Raw genomic sequence first — 21,115 nt, forward strand, 5'->3', positions numbered from 1 at the left:
ACATTGAAAACACATGGGAAAAATAATGAGCTTATAAGGGAAAATTACTTCTATTGGTATGAGACCTTTTGGATAAAATCTAAAAATAAAAACATGAGGATTTAAGCCTAAAGTGGATAATATCATACAATTGTAAAGATATCTAAATTTCTTCGGTCCTAACATCTCCCGACCAATCTTTGTACCTCCTTGGCATTTTATAGGGATGTCATGTTCTGTAAGATTTGAACTTTCTCTGGATTGATCTCTATTCCTTTCTCAGTGATGAAGTAACCAAGGAAGCGACCACTCCAGACTCTAAACTAGTACTTGGTGAGGTCTAACTTGAGGCCAAACCTCCTTGGAGTGTTGCAAGTTTCTTCGATGTCACTGATCAAAGTGTCAACTCGAATTGACTTGATGAGGATGTCATCAACGTAGATCTCCATGTTTCGACCTATTTTTTGCTTAAAAACTCGATCCATAACTAATGATATGTCACTTTTGTATTCGTTAGTCCGAATGATATAACAATTTAACAAAAAGTCTCCGTAGATGTGATAAAACTGACCTTTTCTTGATCTTCTACTGCTAATAGGATTTGATGATACCCTTGATACACATCAACATACAAATAAATTCATAGCCAGCTGTTGAATCCACAAGTTGGTCTATCCAGAGAAGAGGATAGCACCATTTGCCTCGTGGCTTGGGCACTAACACTATATTTACTAGCCAAGAAAGGAACTGAACTTCCCGAATATGCTTTGTTTCAAGAAGTTTGGACACTTTCGCTTAGATTTCTTTATCTTGTTCAGAAGCCAAGTATCACTTCTTTAGTTTAATGAGCTTGGATTTTGGGAGAATATTAAGATGATGCTCCACCAATGTGGGTGACACCTCGCTAACTTTGTGTAGTGACTAGGCGAAAATATCATGGTTTCGGATGAGGCAAGCTACCAACCTTTCCTTCAATTTGGTGACAAGTTAGCTGCCACTCGAGTGACACAACTAATAACTAGTATTTTGATGAATTATTTTAGCTTATATACTTGATGTTTTTAATCTTTCATATGCTTAACTTCGTGTTTATATCATGTTTATGAGTAGGAATCTATTTCGGACTTTATTGTATTTTTTCTACATTTATGGTATTAATTCTCACAATAAAAATATGATTTTATAGGGAATTAAAGATGAGTCATGGGCTCGAGCCAAGCTAAAACAATCTTAAAGAGAGCTTGGTTAATCTTGGTCAGGTTCACCATCCATAGGAGATTCACAACTTGAAGAGTCCATCGGCCGGTTCAAGGAAAACACAGCCAAAGCTGACGAGGAGAAAAACAGACAGAGGGGATCGCACGCCACATTCTGCAGCCCCCACCAACACACCCAACACCTGCACCTTCCTCCTCCCTCACCAACGACCGACGCCCACTCCTTCCACCATCGCCAGTTGGCTCACTCTTTCATCTCCTCTGCAACTGCCATCGTCCACCACAATCAAGGGAAAAGTTCATTGAAGCTTTGGTGATGTGCTTTTGGGTTGTGTTCTTTTCATGTGGATCGAGGAGAAAGGGAGTTCAGCGGGAAGAGGATTGTACCACGAGAGAAGCAAAGAAGTCAATATATTTCAAATATACAATATGGATTCTGACAATACAACGGAATTACATCCTCATATCAATTTGGGTTGTTATTTTTAGACCCCTTGTCACTAAAAGTTTATTGAAATGATCCGACCCTTTGACCTCTTGGGTGACCTTGGCTAGCAGGATTCATAAACTCTACTATTTAGTCTGGAGGTCTAGAGTTCGAATCCTGGGGAAGACAAAAATTCACTGTCAGGGGTGGAAAGTCCTAGTGAGTAACGGTACGGCCAAAGAGTCGTCGGTCGACGACATGAGAGGTCGTTAAATGGGCCGACGACATAAGGGCCGCCAGTTGGGCTGCGCCTTTTTATTGTAACGACCCGACCCTTTGGCCTCTTGGGCGGTCCTTACGGCGGCTCAACTGACGGCGCTTATGTCGTCGGTCCATTTGGCGACTTCTCATGTCGTCGACCGACGACCCTTGGCCGTGCCGTTACTTACTAGGACTTTCTACCCCTGGCGAGTAAATTTTTGTCTCCCTCAAGATTCGAACTCTAGACCTCCAGATTTAAGTACTAGAGTTTATCAATTCTGATAGCCAAGTGAGAGTTAAAATCATCGTAGCCGAAAGAAATATATATTTTTTAATAATTTTAATATCAGAGATTATTATTATTATTTGAAATGACCGATAAAATTAGGTCGCCTTAGCCCACGTCATAGGTCGGCCAGCGCTTCTTGGCACATCACAACTCTCGCAGGCCCATGCCAATGCTACTGAAATCACCTTGAGCTTGATCAGATCATTAGCAGCCCGACACCCTCTCATATACTCCAACTATACTACTACTACTACTACCTATTTTTTGTCAGTAATCAAGTATATACCTAACGGCGAAGTTTCATTTGCAGTTTCACGTTGGAGTTGGAGTGGAATTGGAATTTCTAGAGACAAGTTGCTCTTGTCATTCCCTCCGATTGCTTTGCTTTGTGTTCCGTTTGAAAGTAGAGAAAATGAAAAATTAAGAATGTGAGTTGGAAGTTTAATATAGTGTATACTTCGTGTGTTTTTGCAATACAAAAGTGTCAATGTTGGGCTGGGAAGAGATTCTCGGTGTTGACCCTCTAACACTTAAATCAGTTTTCGATGATATAGAAAATAGTAGAAAAATTGTAACAAAAGAGCATATAGCATGATGAAGTTGAACATACTTCCTTCTATAAATGGGAATCCTTTTATAACGTCATTGTAGTGTCTGTGCACGTATCTCAAAACATGCACATATTTTTCCGAGTGTCCTATGAAAAGACAAATCAAAAAGTGTTCCTGACACCTTTTCTTGAGCAAACATTTATATCTCCGATATGACAGACTGGAAGTTTCCAAGTATCATTTGCTTGCGGAACATGCTTCTTTGTTAGTGGTGCACATCCCGAAAAAGATACAACGAGATACTTAGGTGGATCTCGGTGCAAGCCGATCGGATTTCGCTCGGCAAGGGCACCCCCACTCGGCTGTGTCCCTCGAATCTGTCGGCACGTTTCCTTCCTTGTTTCTCGACTATCATTGATTATCTTCATCCGACCAACCGTGTTCTCCTATCGGCGAAACAAGCTCGCTGTGGCTTGTCGTTTACCTCTTGACTTCGTCTGTTGACATTAGGCGAGCCATTCAATACTTTTTCTGGACCGTTCGATATCCTTTTTGGGCCGATCGGCCCTCACATTCGTCTGATTATCTGACTCGGCTGGCCGGCCAACCGAACCTCTTTGACCATTTTTAACCTCAATCTACACGTCGACTGACTTTTTTTACGTTTGACCTACTTTTAATGGAATCCTTCTTTATCGTCACATCACTCTGCGTTGCTTTGCTCTGCTTTGCAGGAAGTCCATGGACGAACAAGTGGGTGCCAAATTTCCAACAAGCGGGCATCCATGCTAATTCAATGAATTCACTTCAATCTCTCCTCTCTCTCTCTATCTTTTGCTTTCCTTTTATATTCCAATCACTTTTCCAGTTTTTTTCCCCTTCCCTTCCAGTGATGATCATGGAGGAGGAGAAGAATCCTTATCTCTACTCTTCTCTGTTCTCCCTTCTTTTCGTCTTCTCCAACTTTGGAGAAGCTGCAGGCTCTCACTGCCCTTCCTTTTCTTGTGGTCGGCTCCATAACCTCAGCCACCCTTTCCGCCGGAAAGGCGATCCCTCCAGATGTGGAAGACCAGCTTACGAGCTCAACTGCGCCGGCGACGAAGCCGTCATCCACATCGGTGCTGCAGACTACTACGTTACCCAAGTGGATCGTGAACACTACTATGACGAAATGATTGGATTGTCTCTAGTGGATCCTAATTTCTCGGTCAACGGAACCTGTCATCTCCCCTCTCAAACTTTACTGCAATTGGATACGCACGGCGAGTTCATTTTCGAAGATCAGACAGCTTGTTTCATGAATTGCACTAAAGAAATCCATGCTAGCAGTTACGTACCTGTACCTTGCCTGAGCAGCCACAGCGACAGCAGTTTTACCTATGTCGTAGTTGGACGGTGGGCATACGAACTACGACACCTCCAATCCTCATGCAAACCTTTGGCTTGTGTTCCCGTGCTTGTCGATTCTTCCTTGTCGTACCCTTCTCTTATGAAGAATATTTCTGCAGCTGAAGTGCATTCAATCCTACAAAAGGGGTTCCGTTGTTACACAATCCGTCCTCCCTCCCTATCCGTGGTTATTCGTAGGTGTCTAAATGAGACTTTTTTAAGGTGCCTGCCATACCTCTGGAAACAATCACAAGCATCCCTTACGAGAAACCTCAATAATCTGTTGATCAAATCTGTTTATTTATTGTAGATTCTCGCATCATCACTACTCGGTACGCTCTGTTGTTTCCTACTTAATTAGAGGCGAGATACGATTTTTCGACTGCGCGAAGAGTTACTTTGGTTACTCCAGCAGGAGTTTTAAACTGATAACGGTTGCAGAGATATCAACTCAGATTGTGCTTATCTTGATAGGTATGTAGCTAGCAACTCTAGCTATTTTATATTTCTATGTCACTCACAGTACTTATGTCTTTGTGCTTCTAATTCAGCTCTAATGCTGCTCGGTCGGTATCTGCTCGCGCCCATGATAGTTTTAATCTTCCTTGCCTACAAACTATGGCTCGCTAAAGGGGAGATTGATATCGTAGAGAGGTTTCTTCGTAACCATCAAGTATTAGTGCCGAAGAGATATGCCTACTCTGAAATAGTCGCGATCACAAGGCATTTTAGAGATAAGTTGGGACAAGGAGGATTTGGATCCGTGTTCAAAGGAGAGCTCCCTGGTGGTGTTCTTGTCGCTGTCAAATTGTTGGGGGATTCCAAATTGAATGGCGACGACTTCATCAATGAAGTTTCAACTATCGGAAAGATTCATCATGTTCATGTGGTGAGACTAGTTGGATTTTGTGCTGAAGATTCCAAAAGAGCATTGGTCTATGAGTACATGGTTAATGGCTCGCTTGATAAGTATATTTTTGCCAACAGAACAAGCAATATGTTTACCTCAAACAAACTCATTGAGATTGCCACTGGTATTGCAAGAGGCATCGATTACTTGCATAGGGGATGCGAGATGCAAATTTTACACTTCGACATCAAGCCTCATAATATTCTGCTCGATCGTAATTTCAATCCAAAGATCGCAGATTTTGGATTGGCAAAATTATACCCGAGGAACAAAGCTCTTGTGTCGGTTAGTGTCGCAAGAGGAACAATAGGATACATAGCTCCTGAACTAATATCTAGAAGCTTTGGAGTTATATCTTACAAGGCCGATGTGTATAGCTTTGGAATGTTGCTATTGGAAATGGCAGGAAAGAGGAGGAATGTAAATCCTCACATGGAGAATTCAAGCCAAGTTTACTATCCCTCTTGGATTTATGACAAACTCTCTCAATTAGATGAGGCACGACTAGATAACACATTTGAGATAGAATCTTTGGAGAAAAAGTTGGCCTTAATTGGATTGTGGTGCATTCAAACTACATCATACGATCGGCCGACAATGAGTAGAGTATTAGAGATGCTAGAAACTGATGTTGAGACTTTACCGTTGCCACCCAAGCCGTTTCATTCCTCGACCGATACAATTCCAATAGGTGAGCCTTGCTCAAATTCGACAACCATCGAGTTAGAAAGCATTTCAGAATGAGAAATCATTGTTTGTCATTTGGATGTGTCTTTGTATATCTCTTAATGTTATCGTCCGTAAGTTAAGTCTTTACTTTCAGCTAAGGGTGTTGTTACTTAAAAGTATAAGAACCTTGTTTTGGGTTTACAAACTTTGTTATAATTCCTTTTGAAATGTATTTATAGTAAACTCATATTCAGTTTAATTATATGTTTTCTAATTGTTTAGTTTTAGCTTAGATAAGAAAGATGCGTTGCTGTTGATGTTGTTATCTTTTATGTTTCCATTGAAAAACTCATTTTCTGTGGTTTAATTAAGTTTTCTTGATTTTGTCAGTAAAATTGTGGCTTTTATTTCTCTTTTGAAAAATCATTTGAGTGAACAATAGTTCTCATAATATCTGAATTAAGTCTGAAAAATTTACAGAATAATAAAAAAATGGTAACATGCATAGAATGCCCCTTGTACTTTCTTTTCGCATAACAACAACCTGAACTGTCTTTATGAATTCATGTTTAAAGAGCATTACATAAAAGCACCCTTCATGATTATCAACTTAACAAAATTAAGATGTAATATTCTGATAGATTTACAATTAAAATAACATCATAATTGAGAGAAATCCGTACATCTTGTGTGCTCAAATGATTTTCCAATACATACTAAAAAGAACAACCCGGTAAATAAATCTTTCGCTATGCGAGGTCCCGAGAAAGGATCCATTGTACGTAATCTTACTCTGCTTTTTACAAGAGGCTGTTTCCAATATTCGAAGTCGTGATCTTTTGATCACAAAGTAACAACTTTTCAATACATACTATGTCGTCAAATATCTTCTAGACGGTAATTGGATTATCGACATGGAAGTAAATGACATATTAGCATTTGACAATGGGATGAATTAGCTCGAGTTGTTCCAATTAATCATTTACATAATTGCTAAGCATTTTACCTAATTTCTATACAAGCCTACTTCATAGCTCCATCTTTTTTACACTACTCTCTACATTCTTTTGGCTCATCCATGCAATCAAAATCAGATCTTCTCTTTATGCTGCTGATATAATCTTAGTTTCTTCGAGTCTACGAGCATAGGAAGCACACGTTTATTTATATTTTTCACACCGCAATGCCGAAGGTTTACTACTACACAAGAGCATCTCAAGGCTGTGCTATAAGAGGCGCTTCGATAGCTTCTTCACCGCATGGCCTTTTGTTGTTAGCAGTTGCTTTATCGGGACGTTCAAGGTTAAGCATACAAGCGTGGCCAAGCGAAATGACCTATTTATTATGATAAAAGTAATCGAGTGTATCTCATGGTGAAGTTTTATGTTGGAATTGCTAGTCAAATGTTGAGTGTTATATGATGAAAGAAACATACCATAGAGATTGAAGCAACAAGGATGCTGAAACCTTTGAAATCGAAAGGGGCATCACTTGAAATAAAAAGAGCTGAAGGAATCAAATATTGGAAAGATTCGATGATTTAGTTAGAAGAAGCAATTGAGGTTATGCTGCCTATAAATCTGAATCAAGTGTTCTACTTACATGTCAGTGGGCTCATTACAATAGGCGACAGCAAACTTGCAATGGATTGCACACCAGCAATCAGTCCTTGTGCTTTTCCCTGTGATATTATCGATAGTGAGCAGGAAAACAACATTTTCTTCCCTTACAATCAGAGAGAATTTGTTAGCAATGAGACTGATCCGTTCACCAAATTTTCTTTTACTGCATGAATTTGCACAACTGTTAAACCATTTTTACACTTCTAAATTTAGATTTTGAGACTTCGATCCTAAAAAAGAACCGAAGATCCCCAGCATAATTGTTGGTTAGAATCAAATGAACAAGATCACAGATTGGCTAGAATAGAAATAGGAGGGAATTTATTCCTCCCAACCCAAAACCATGCATGCCCTGCTGATATCAACCGACATTCAGTTGATCGAATAATTTTGCATGTTTTCCTACCTAACACCAATCTAAGATCATTTTTTTGTTGTTTTGTATAGAGCAACCTTCAAGGTATATGGCTCAGGGGAGTTGCAAGCTTTATAAGTTTTGGAAGGTAACTTATGGACTTGAAAAAGTCTATGAGGCAGGTTTCGAAAGTGCTGCTGAGTTTCATGTCTTTGCGCGAGCACTAATATCATTTCAAATTTGTTAGACCCACTGCATCTGAAGTTGTGATACTGACAGTTTAAGTAACTAACTAGCAACGGAGATTGATGGGTGTGGTACCATAAGCAATTGGAAATGTAATAAAGAACTGGATAGAGAAATGATGAAGAGGAAAGAAGACGAGCAAAGAACAAGAAGTTATAAATGAGAATAGAAGGAACAATTGAAACTAGGTAATGAAATTAATAGTCAGTCAGATAACAGAAATAAAACTTAGTATCACCGAGTAATGAAGTTACATGGAATAGATTATTTAGATCAACCGACTTGCCAATGCTAGACGAATGCCAAAGAGATTGAGGGAATACCTGATCACTTGAAATAGCCGCCTTTGAAATAATAGCAAAAGTCTGCCAATAAGGAGATCTCAGCTTAGCATTGGTTAAAAGTACAAAATGAAACTATCTACCATGTCATTTCTGATCCTTGTTTAACTTATAATGATGACCCATTGATATAGGTGTTGCATGTAAAGTTGTCAGTTTCTTTAGTACACATATTGAGTTCAAGCCTTAAGGAACAATAAACTTAGCAGGCGGCGAGTTACTTACAGATGGTTTAACAAGAACATAGATGACTCCAAATGATGCACTAAGGTAAGGAACCTGTAGAAATTATGTAATTAGAACTAAATATGCCTCGAACAGCATGTTCATATCTACTCTAAGTACTAAGTACTCGTAAGTCATAAATCTTGATGCAGTTCATGGTTTGGAAATCCAATTTGAGAAAGAAAACATAGGTTGGCATTAATTCTGATAAAAGCATACCCAACGAGCCCATGCAATGCCATAAAGTACACTCTGCAGAGAGAATATGCATTAGCACTGGATATATAAAGAAAAAAATTATAAAAGTAGATCTGAGAAGTTTAACTGACATAAGCTATTGAAGAAATCAAAGCAAGACAAAGTACACCCTTTTCTCCCATAATAGCATTGATAAAAGGAAGAACCAAGATCTGAAATAAAAGAAGTCAGCAAATTCACATATCAAGCACATTTAAGGTTGTTAAGATAATACATTATCATTCTACAATCAATCACTGATTACTGACGTAATAGAAAAAAAAAATTCAGTAACCCACTGCGAACACTTTTGGGACACCTGAATGAAAGTAACACTTAAAATATTCACACTGATATTTGATTGGTATTTGTTGATGTCCAGATAATTATTCTGCATCAATAAAAGTGCCAGTTATCTTCTTGGTTTAAAATGTAATAATATAAAAAGGTAAAATGCATCATCCTGACTTATTTATTTAATCGATCTTGTGTGTATTAAATTAACAAAAATAAATTCTTATCAAGTCAAATACCAAACTTGTTAATGAACGTTCGATTCATTTACAACCCTTTAATTGGATACCGAGCAAGCCCCCATGTGGGAGGGCAATTTTCACCAACTTCATCGGGATTCAACCTTGCTCCATGCTTCAAATCTATCATATGATTACCAGTTCGGCTATGCCCTAGGGTTGGTTTAAAATGTGATTGGAAAAAATGATTAACCAAATCAATTATTGTCGAACTTGGGACGAGCCTGACTCCACGAAAGTTTCCCATCGGTCATTCGGGTAAATTGGAAAGCACTCGTGGCGGACGACCCAGAAGCTTAGCATCCCTTGGCTGCGCGTCCTATTTGAAGGAAAATTTTTTATAAATGCGCCGTAGCTTAGCATCCCTTGGTTGCCCTTGGCTAGTTGTTTGTCTTCTAACCACAATATGAGTTAACATTTGCATAACTCTTACACAGGAATGCTTCACAGTTTAATACATAGGAAAAATGAATACTAACGGGGTGAAATTGCAACAAGTGGATTCTTTCTTAATTGACATGTGAAATTTGACTCTTAACTAGCAAAAGGAGTAATGTTCTAAACGGCGGTCGAGACGACCGCCTAGGCGGGAGGCGGGTATCAACCACATCATCTCAGGCTAAGGTAGTGCTTTAGGCAGTAACTCACCTTTTTCTACCACTCCTGCGCCTGGAGTCACCGCTACTGTCGTTTCGCCACCGCGACATGCCCGGATGCATGGCTTGGGCCCGACGACGAGTTCAGATGTGTTGCGCGAGCTCGAAGGTGGCTTTCGGGCCCTAGGACGCTTCTATACACGTCGCGCAAGCCTGGACGCATCGCCCAAGCTCGACGACGGGCCCGGAGCCGTCACCCAGACCCGACAATAGGCCTCGACACATTGCTCATGCCCAGTGACACATTCGAACTCGTCGCACGGTCCCGATAATGTGCCAAGCTCATCATCCGATTGAAACAGAGTACACGGGTAAGTTGTCAGCTAGGATTTAATTAAATTACTTCTAGGATTGGGATAATTTAAATAGACTTAATTAAAACCTAATTAAATTATCCTATTAATTTAATATATATATATTTTAAATATTTAGATTAAATATTTAATTTTTAATCAATATATTTGATTAAAAGTAAATATTATAAAGAATAATAATTATTTATAATACCATGTATAAAAAAAGTAAAAAATAGTCAACCATCTAGACACTGCATAAGTACCGCTTAGGCAGCCGAAACGATAGGCAGTCACTAACCGCCCCGGTACCACCTACTACCATTTACAATACTAAAAAGGAGGAAGAGAATTCAGTATAGTAACAGATAAGAATGATACAAATAACAGGAATTATCCATTATGTATGACATAATTTAGGAACGCAGGGAGCGATTTATCACTTGTCACAGTACCTGAGAAAATATAGATCCAAAGCTAACCATCAATAGGATCTCTGAGAACTGGTTTTTGTTGAATCCAAAGGCCGCCTTAAGATAGTACTGCAGGCAGACTTATGTAAGTTCCACGCATTGGGATTTAGGACGTGAGAACAACAACAAAAGAACTTAAAATTAAGAATTCAATAACAAAAATCTACTGTACAAGTAAAGAAAAGTGTGAGATTTATACCAGCAAGATGCTACTGATGCCAGACATTCCCAGTTCATAGAAGAAGGAGATTAATGAGATGCGCTTGAGAGTTTCACTACATATTTTTTGGATACTCTAGTTAGCGAAACATAACAGTATCATCTTTCCACTAAGATACCTACTACAACAAAAGCTTGAAATTTATGTTGCAAAGTGAATTGAACAATGCACTCAGGATAGATAGATGAAATCAGTTCCTTTTGACCAATTCTAAGAAAACAGTGCACAAGCTTAACAGGTATGCTAAAGAAGGTAAACTGCAAAAACTCATTTTTAAAATCATAGTCAACTGATAAAAATTTACCTATTGCGAAAGACAAAAATAGTATCTTTTATTGAGTTCCAACGTTCTATGATCACATTGAGAAAAATGGTTGAACATGATCTGTTATCACTTTGTCTTGGAGCAGCCCTGAGAGTCTCAATGAGAAATACTTTCATGTATATTGTGGAGCAAACCAACAAACAAATTGACACCTACATGCATCAAACAATAAGATGACACATGAATGAGATGTATTTCAGTGTTGATAAAGGACAGATTTTATAAATATTGTCTAGAACATGCCTCAAATATCCATTCTTCAGGTAGAAAACGTGCTAAGATGTTTCCCAGCACATGAGCGGCAGAGAAAAGCCCAGTAATCCAACCAAATGCTACAGATCTCTTGCCAACCTCAATGACATCAGCCTAGATTAATGTTGAAATATAAATTTAAGTGATTGTATTCATTAATCAAGAAGACATACGTAAAAAATCATGAACCAAGACATATGAAGTATTTGTTAATAAATGGTTTAAGGGGAAACTGGTGAGGACACGGTATGAAATATTTGGTAGAAGTGTATGTTCTTTTGCAGCATTTTTTCCTTAATCAAAGGCTAATGACAAAGGGTGCAACATAAAGCAGAGTTCATAAACATATTTGCATCAACCTTTTATGGGGAGGCTTATTAGAATCTCATGTTACACACACACATTTAGGTATGTTTAATGTTCATGGAAACCTTTCGTCTTTATATGATAATAAATTAAAGAAATAAAGTATCGACACTATATTGTAGGTGTAATTGGCAGAATCAAGGTATGTCAGTGCTGCTTAAAATTATTCATAGACAGGTAATCCACTTAATTCCTTCCAATATATATAAAAGGCAGGAGAAACTCTTACAGCATAAGCAATTGCAATGCACGATATGCTTCCTTGACTAAATATGTAGGATATTGTGCGAAGTACAAAGTGCACGTAAACAGCTGCCCTGGAATCATCCCAAGCAAGTATGGCTGAAATTGCAGCATACAAAAGTGAATGTTAAAAAGAAAAAAACGAATTATTTAAGAATCTACTTGAAATGGGCAACATTGGCTATTATGAAAGGAAACAAGATCCAAGATAGATAGAGAATTTAAGTTATCTTTGATCGTACAAAGACATTGAAATGGAATGTAAAATGAATTTTAGTAATAATAAATATCATTACTGCTCTTACTAAACTTCTGTTGCTTTATGTTTAATGGACAAGATTATGCAGATAATGTTTTAGAAAAAGAAAAAAAATAGCTTAATTTTAAATAATCTTTACGTAAATGATCATGCCAGACTAGATGAATTAAATGACCTATATATATCACACGAATTATAGGGAAAATTAGAAGTGAAGAATCATACCAAATGGCACTATGGATGTGGAAATAGTAATCAGAAGGAGTGGTTTACGCCCATACTCATCTGCTAGCTGACCCAAGAGGGGAAGAACCACCATTTTAAATATGCCTACAACCTATAGAAACAGTGAATTTCTAATCAAGAAATAGCAAGATCAACGTCTTAATTGATCTTAGAGTCTATTGAAGGAGTTGACCTTAGTGACAAAAAATAAAGAAAAACACTACAAACATATTCCAGGCAATCGCTCATTCAATTTGTAGAGATACTAAAAATCTAAAGAGACAAATTTATTTAAAATTCCAGGGTTTTCGAATGAGTCAACGAGAATCGAGCTAAGTACGGAAAAAGAAACCCTAATTTAGTGGAACAAGTGTATGAGATATCACCGTCTGTTGGACGCCGGTGATGTAGATGACCTCCGGGCAAGAGCTCTGGCCAGGGCAAAGGGCTCGGGTGGTGACATCCACCAGAACCGATACCGTCATCTCCTCCGCAATCCAGTGGACGAAGAGAGGAACCAGCAAGTGAACCAGTGGCCGCAAAATCTTAACTTCGTTGCCTCCCATCCTCAACCCCGAACCTTATCTCCCACGATCCCGTCCCCCTTCGCTCCACTGCGCCCGCCGGAGGGGCGATTTGAAATCTCTTTCACGCCGCCGCCGGCGCCGCGGATGGATTAGATTCGGAGAGTCTCTTCTTCTTCTCGCTTCCAGTTGGTGCTCGGGACTGAGATTGCTTATCCTTCCAGTTGGTGCTCGCGACTCAGCTTATATCAAAGAAGACGGAGAGGGATCGTTTCCCCACCGAATGCTGACTCAGCCATGAAACCAAAACGGATGACATTGTGAGGATGACTTGGCACCTTTCGCCATCCCGCTCGGTGTGACGTCGGCCCGAAACTTCTCACGGATGAGTCAGCACAGCGAGGCCGAGGCATCCACGTGTGCAGGGACGACATCGAGCACACGCGAGACGCATGGCGAAGGGACATGAGGCCGCCGCGCACGTGGACGAGCGTGTCGTTCTCGGCGGTTACTCGAGAAAGTGGGTGTGGTCGTACTACCGCGATCGTCGACATGGAATGATGACGTGGCAAACGATGCGTGATATTATAGTATTCAATTTACCCCCAAAAAAGTTTATCGTAATTATTATTTTTACTTTGCCTCCCTGTTTGACAAAAATATCATTTTACCCCTACACTTTTCAAATCGGTTGCAATTCACCCTCCATGACGATGTATCTGTATTACATTAGTTGCGGTGGCAAATGTACCGAATGAACATGTATTGACAATTGAGCATAACATATCTTAAAACGGTCAAGTTTAATTCTCAAATCCATCTGAGTTCAAATTCGGCAATCAATAAAAAAGTATATATCAATTGTCTGCTCTATGAATAATCAAACAAATAAAAGAAATATATCAATTGACTGCCATATGAATAATTAAATTCTTGAAAATTTGATTCTTGAATTTACCGTTAAATCATAATCAAATTTTAAATTTTATGAACGAATAAATTAAAATAATCATATTTTTAAAAAAACGATTGAAATATTTAATTTAATCAAAATTTACTCAGCCTACTTAATTTTAATTCGATAGATTTTCTTTATTAAAAAAAAAAAGAAAGTATTTTAGGTTTAAAAAAAGGAAAAATAAATGATTAATCATAACACTAAAACACAACTAAGAGACAAAGATGAGTATTAATTAGAATTGTTATTGCTTTCTGCCATTAAAACACAACTAGACTCTGACATAAAGAGACAACTAAAAGGGCCCATACAACAGCAAGATTGCCAGCTTTACAGACGCTAAACAGTTGACCAAAATGGACCTCTCATTTCAAAAGTCCTACACTAAACAAGACCTGACTCATCCTTCTGCACCAGCCGCCACCACTTCGTACTTTACCGCCACCACGAATCGCATGCACACCTGCAAAACCACGCACCAAATTTAGCAAACGCAGCGGCCAGCCATGCACGCGCGCACCGCGCGACTCTGCTCTCTGCGCACCTGTTTCGGATCGTAAACGGCGTACTCGTTGTACTCAAGCGGGCTGTCTCTGTGCTCCGACTCCACCAGCCGCCCGCAGGGAACCTTCACGTCGGCGTCCCACCAGAAGTGTTCCGATTCCTCAGGCCGCTTCTTCCCTAGCCCTTTCACGCTCACCTTCTCCTCCTCCTCCTCCAGCTTCTTATTCGCACTCACTTCAGGCACAGTGGAGATCTCGATCATCCTTTCTCCGAGAGAGACGATGCCCAAAAGCAAGAAGCCCTCCGGACGGTCGGCGGCGGTGTACCCGTATCTAGCAGCCTCCGCGGATGCATCCGAGCACACGATTGCTCTCCCGAACTGGTTGAGTTGAGTCGAAAACGATCAATATCGGCATTACCGGAATTCACTAGTTATGGCTTACCATGTAGCCGGGTACCGGAATTTGACACACCGCCGGGAGCAATCCCCTCTGCAAGTGCCTAAGCAAATTTGCAGTTCTAGTACCTGAAGATCGAAGAAGATTGATAGCGCTTTGATCATTGATCGATCATCGAGCAAGCCAATTTCTTGTAGATTGATGTAAACATACCACACCATAACAGAATCTTGTTTGGCAATCTCTTGATCTCTTCGTAGGAAGGACCGGCGCTTGACTGAATGGAGAAGATGTTCTCCACGGACACGCCGTAAACCTGCAAAGAGGCATCAACGGTCGTAAGTTCACCAGAAAGTCTCTTCTAGGATGTGGAAAGACTTACCATGTCGCCGACCTTCACCGGCTCGTAAGTGGTCTCCAGATACTTGACGATCATCTTGTACGCTTCCTCTTCCCTCTCCACCGGCGTGATCGAGCAGCCGAGCTTCCTGTATCTGTCGGAAAGCGGATCGATGACCGTTGCGTGGCCGGATGCATCTTCAACAAGGCGAGAAGCAACATTGACGTCCCTTATCCTTTCTAACCCCGCCGCCACCTGCAAATTCTCCGATCTCAAGCTGTGTTACAATGCCAGGACAGAGACTAGAAAGGAAGTACATGATCGGCGAGATCCCGGTAGCTCCTCAACCCGAACGGCCTCGTCGAGTGCATGAGCGTGAACCACTTGCTGCTGAAATCATCCCACAGAAGACGGGCCTCGAATTCGGATGTGCTAGCCTTCTCAATCTCCTCCCTGAATTTGAGCAGCTCTTCTTCACCTAAAGACGACGCAGACAAATCAGTTCTGCAGTGGAGAATCATCGACATTGTCAATGGCTAGCTTACATCTCTTTAGGTGGAGATCAGTAAGCATTCCCATGGGAAGATGAGGGGAGTCGTATCCCATCTCCATCAATGCGTATCTGCATCAGATTCAATCTCAATTTAAACTTCATTGCAGATTATGGAAAGATGAGCAGTTGATAGATCAACCTGTAGATCTCTTGGCTGCAGAGCACCTTCATCAGGTTTGCGACGAGCGGCTCGAGCTCGCAGTGAGCAACGGAGACGCCGAGCTGCCGAAGACCGAGCCCTCCGTGCCTCACGTCGACGCCATCACCCTGCATCAGTAAGCGGCTTAATAGCCGGCCGGCGAACAGTAATTCTTTCTACGGAAATTGAAGCGTTGAAGAACCATGTCGACGGGGTAGAATTTGAGTTTCTTCTTCTGGAACTTCTTCTCCCTTTCCCACGGCTCGCACTCGTTGCCGGTGAACAGCTCGAAGAGGCGGGTGAATTCGCGCACCGCATCGCCGACGCTGTTCCACTCCTCGATGCTCTCGTCCGCCATCGCGTCTTCTCCGGCGCGCCCTTGCTTGTAGTAAAGATGCACGTTCTTGCCAGGAACTTGTACCAGTTGCAGAATGCAGTATCTGCAACAGAAGAGATCGATCAAATGGAAATTTCTGCTTCACGAATGGCAATTCACCACGAGGAAGAAAGCTACTCGTTGTTCCCGCGTCCATGATCGTATTGCGAGAAGGCGCAGCTATAAACGACGCCATCTTTTTCGAACACAGTTCCTCCTTGCTCCCGCAATCTGCTGTCGCTGTGCACGCATCGCTTGCCGTGAAGCTTGATCTGCGAAACGGAGATCCAAAGTTTGCTTTTTTTTAGTTTATCGTTTGAGGAGAGAAATCAAGATCGAAAGCATCTACTTCAGCTGTCAAAGATTCAATGGCTTCTTCGCCAGGATCCATCTTGTCCCACGGAACTCCCCTCCCTTCGGGCGCGAGATCGGAGACGTCGTAGGCGTCCAGCGATTGCCACTGCTTCTTCTCGATGCTGTCGATCAACCACTTCTCAGTCACCACGGGAATTCCCCTTTCCCTGTTTCAGACACCGGTAGAAATCCAAATTCAAATCAAACTCGTAAAGCCGATACCGAACTTGATCAAAGGCGAGTTTAGGAATGGCACATCGCATCCGCTACTCGAACTGAGCCTCCTCTCTCGCGCTCCACCGGCGAAACGACTAGACAGTGAATTTCTGTGAAGGGAAAGCAACAATCAGCACGATTAGCTCATGGCCATTTGAGCAGGGGAGAGTAGAGCTTCGCATACCGTTGACATCGTGAGAGACTCTTCCCCCATTTTTCTGGATTTCTTCTCTATATGCTTGCTATATCGAATCAACAAGTTGTTCGCGTTAATCCAATGAATTCGAAGAATCAGAGAAGACATAATGGAATCTTCTTTACATGTGTTCGAGAAAGCCGCCCCGACAGTGAGATCACAAAACCGGCCAAAGGCTTGTCGGCCGATGACAATTCCCGGAGAGGATAACCTGCCGACTCTTGCCTCTTCATCCACTGCAACTCCGGTTAGAGCAAATCTTAATTCGTCCGCCGAACTGAACAAGCAATGCATGTGAAACTTATCCTCACCTCCTTAATGGAGTTGTCGCTGATCTCGTCGGGGATCTTTATGGGCTGACCTTTGCGGGGCGCGTTCATGGTGGTGTAGGTGCAGCTTGTCCATTCGCTGTAGGCTCCTCTGCACTCGTAGTTGCTGCTGGTTCTGTCGATCTGCCCTTGGCAGATCGGGCATTTCTCCAGCGCTCCGTAGAACATCATGTCTTGGCTATTAATTGCAGATATATCAAATCGATCAGTAAAGAAATTTCAATTCAACTTCGGGAATTCTCAGTTCATTCGATGCATGGTACCATCTCGGCACGACGGCGTCCTCAGAGTCAAAAGCATCTTGCTCGTTGGCTTCCAGTATCCTGCGCATCTCCTCTATCGAGAGATGCTTCCTCGTGGCCTTACAAAATTCTTGAAACTCCTGGGAGATCTTCGACGCCGACTCACCGTTCTCGCCCTCGACCTTCGGCTTCTTGCTCTTAGAAGCTTGTTGTTGCAGTTGCTGTTGTTGTTGGTCGGCATCTTTATCTTCTTTCTGCTTGCCTTTGTCGAGATTCCTGCCTTCCTCCGAAGATGCGCGGCTATGTGACCTTGTCTCGCGGACCTTCAAGTTCGAGGCGAAACGACTAAATTGACGGAAAAGGAAAATGAGATTGATGAAGACGATGCACCTTCATGGCTTTGCTCCTTGACCTTCGGTGCCGAGTGCAAAATGTACGCTCTTGCTCGACTGCTATGGTGTAGATAAAAGCAGTGCGGGTGCTCCGTCACAACTGTCGTGGAGGTTGTGTGTCGCCAGCGGCGGCGAACAGGTGTACACCGGCGGCCTGGTGCTGACACGTCGGCGGAGGAAGGTGGAGGATCAGCGGTGCGGTGTCGCACTGCGGAAGCTAGAAGCAACTTGGGCTTCCACGCGATGGTGCCCGTGTATTTTGTCGCGACGCCAGGTGATGGTGGCAAAAAGACGTATAGGTACTACTCTTTAGAACACTGACCAGCAACGCGACATGATCCTGCCCCACGCAGCTTTACGGTTTATCTTATAACCTTGATTATCCTGTCCTACACACGGAAGAGATAAATTATAAATAAATATTAATTTTTAAAATAATAATTAATATATAAAAGAGATATTTATCTTAATTTTATCGAGATTCGAACCTTAAATTTTATTATGATAACATCTCATAGGTTAACCACTAGATTCATCCATGAAGACACCTTGATTATCATCATGCTCGATAAGTAGGGAGCATAGAAAAATCAGAAAAGTGAGATTTTTTGGATTCGGGATTAACTAAATTTTCTGTCCAAATTTACAATTTAAGAAAAAATATTCATAAAAAATTATTAAATGACAATTAGACCTACTTATTTTTTCATGAAGTCACGATCGTGGAATGTCGAACTCACAAAACCCTAGTAAAGTCATCATCATCTGACGAAACCTACTCTGGCCTTCCGCGAAGAACCATAGCGGCATTCCACTCGCAAAGGCATCTCACTCGCCAAGGCGCGGCTTTCCCGACTCGTGATCGCGAAGAACCCTAGCGACATTCTTCACAGGTATATATCTTTGATTAATAGCAAGATTTCGAGATTTTTTTTTGTCGGATTGATCATCGCGGAACCCGACCTTGACTTACTTTTTTTCCTATGAAAGACCGTGTTTTCTTCATTGGATATCTCCGATGAATTTATGTCTGAGCTTATTTATTTTAGCATTGTCTTATTGTCCTTTTACCTTTTTGTTTTAGGTTCCCTTTAGTTATTGTTATTTAATTGTTGATAATTTGATATTTTCCTATCAACTATCTCTTGTCATCATGGATGGGTCTAGTGGTTGAATGTATTGGTCCCTTTGGATGAGTCTAGTGGCTAACACATGAGGTGTTGTCACAATGAGATATGAGGTTTGAATCTCGACAAAGCTGAGGTAAATACCTCCCTTATGTGCTAGTCACTATTCCAAAGGCTAGTAGCCGTCCGTGATTTACCTCTTCCGTATTGGCCTTGAGACGGGTTGGCAGAGGCGTTGGGGGCGAGCGTATTCGCCTTTTGCCACAATGGATGGGTCTAGTGGTTAGCACATGAGGTGTTGCCACAATGAGGACTGGGGTTCGAATCTCGGGAAAGTCGAGATAAATGTCTCCCTTATGTGCTAGTCACTATTCCAAAGGCTAGTAGCCACCCGTGATTTACCTCCTCCGTGTTGGCTCTGGGACGGGTTGGCGGGGGCGCTGGGGGCGAGCATATTCACCTTTGGATAATGTTAAATTGTCCCTTCGGATGTATCTAGTGGTTAGTGCATGAGGTATTACCATCATGAAGTCTGGAGTTCGAATCTCGGCAAAGCCGAGGTAAATGCCTCCATTATGTGCTAGTCACTATTCCAAAGGTTAGTAGCCGCCCGTGATTTACCTCCTCCGTATTGACCTTGGGACGGGATTGGCGGGGGCGCTGGGGGCGAGCGTATTCGCCTTTTGTCACCATGGATAATGTTAAATTATGTCCTCTCGAGACAATCTAGTAGGTAGCCCATGAGATATTGTCACCATGAGGTCTGGGGTTCAAATCTCATCAAAGCCGAGGTAAATATCTCCCTTATATACTAGTCATTATTCCAAAGCCTAGTCGCCGTCTGTGATTTATCTCCTTCATGTTGGTCCTAAGACAAATTAGCAGAGATACTGAGGGCAGACGTATTCTCCTTTTCCCACCATGGATAATATTAAATTTTGCAACCTGTAAGTTGAACCAACAAATTTTGTTTCAATTGATCCTTAGGCAATTCAGTTCCAAGTTCAGAAATTGCTAATTTCATTCCTGTATTTTTTTTTAATTTCAGTAACCCTTAGATACCTTTAAACCAGCCTCCTTAACAATAATATAAATTTCTTGTTAGACAAATAATTTGTCGGAGATATTTAAAAATTAATTGAATTTATATACATCGAATTAAATTCACTTATATATTGAAATGACCTGATCTGATAATCTCAGGCTGTCAGTTGAGGTTAGTTTTTGCTAATTACTGAGAGCAAATCGAGTTACGAGTTCGAATAGCAAAGTCTAAGTGAACTGAAGGGCCGGGCGGATAAGCAGTAATTTGATCGACCGGGCAAACAAGTCGAGTGGGCAGTTAGCCTTACAATGGAAGGCAGGGCGGGCTAAAGGAAGATAGGTCAAGCGGTGTCGAGAGAGTAGATCAAGCGAGCTACAACCGGACGAGCGTGTAGCCGAGCATACCGAGTGAGAGGTCGGGGGAGCTTACTGCCAAGCAAATCGAGAGAGCTGAGCGAGCAGTCGAGCGAACGGACCGAGCGTCCTAGCGAACTGATCGGGCAGTCGAGCGAATGACCGAGCGAGATGAGACTGAGCGGCCGAGCGAGCAAAGGGTCGAGCGATCGATCGGACTGAGCGAATGAAGAGGTTGGACAGGTGTACAGCCGATCGAACGAAGAGATCGAGCAAATGAAGAGGCTAAGCGAAATTTCACTGAGCGACAGATTCAGCCAAGAGGAATTTCACCGAGCGAGCTATTCGACAGGGTGGACGATGAACCAAGGCTTGCAATATGTAGTTTCCTTAAAATAGATTTGCCTTACCTCTGGTTGTGCTTCGAGGCTTTCTCGGTTCATCTGTTTCCTATGATACAATGGGTAACCGTGATTCCCACTTGTGGTCACGATAAACTAAGTGGT

The 21,115-nt window shown here is 41.6% G+C and overlaps 3 protein-coding genes across 3 annotated transcripts; 1 reads left to right on the top strand and 2 right to left on the bottom strand.

Moving 5' to 3' along the window:
- The first annotated feature begins 3,403 nt into the window (after positions 1-3,403).
- Positions 3,404-5,954, top strand: LOC122013628 (rust resistance kinase Lr10-like). The gene is made up of 3 exons (XM_042569878.1): positions 3,404-4,335; positions 4,424-4,587; positions 4,665-5,954. Exons 1-3 carry the CDS (start codon positions 3,404-3,406, stop codon positions 5,765-5,767), a joined length of 2,199 nt encoding a protein of 732 aa, XP_042425812.1. The 3' UTR covers positions 5,768-5,954.
- A 472-nt stretch (positions 5,955-6,426) lies between these two features.
- LOC122015198 (hippocampus abundant transcript-like protein 1) lies at positions 6,427-13,306 on the bottom strand. Its single transcript, XM_042571960.1, has 14 exons — positions 12,950-13,306; positions 12,564-12,675; positions 12,066-12,178; positions 11,462-11,584; positions 11,198-11,370; positions 10,873-10,948; positions 10,656-10,742; positions 8,811-8,891; positions 8,701-8,733; positions 8,482-8,535; positions 8,239-8,280; positions 7,295-7,373; positions 7,128-7,198; positions 6,427-7,027 (listed from the first exon to the last, which is right to left on the bottom strand). Exons 1-14 carry the CDS (start codon positions 13,127-13,129, stop codon positions 6,908-6,910), a joined length of 1,344 nt encoding a protein of 447 aa, XP_042427894.1. The 5' UTR covers positions 13,130-13,306; the 3' UTR covers positions 6,427-6,907.
- A 964-nt stretch (positions 13,307-14,270) lies between these two features.
- On the bottom strand, positions 14,271-18,239 carry LOC122016269 (protein ADP-ribosyltransferase PARP3-like). The gene is made up of 17 exons (XM_042573506.1): positions 18,083-18,239; positions 17,714-18,015; positions 17,433-17,628; positions 17,247-17,357; positions 17,110-17,167; positions 16,966-17,035; positions 16,705-16,876; positions 16,494-16,627; positions 16,182-16,419; positions 15,980-16,107; positions 15,833-15,909; positions 15,605-15,765; positions 15,330-15,542; positions 15,161-15,263; positions 14,993-15,075; positions 14,590-14,928; positions 14,271-14,508 (listed from the first exon to the last, which is right to left on the bottom strand). Exons 1-17 carry the CDS (start codon positions 18,086-18,088, stop codon positions 14,446-14,448), a joined length of 2,454 nt encoding a protein of 817 aa, XP_042429440.1. The 5' UTR covers positions 18,089-18,239; the 3' UTR covers positions 14,271-14,445.
- Between the last annotated feature and the right edge of the window lie 2,876 nt (positions 18,240-21,115).

The sequence above is a fragment of the Zingiber officinale genome, chromosome 8B, assembly GCF_018446385.1.
Source record: "Zingiber officinale cultivar Zhangliang chromosome 8B, Zo_v1.1, whole genome shotgun sequence".
Lineage (NCBI taxonomy): Eukaryota > Viridiplantae > Streptophyta > Magnoliopsida > Zingiberales > Zingiberaceae > Zingiber > Zingiber officinale.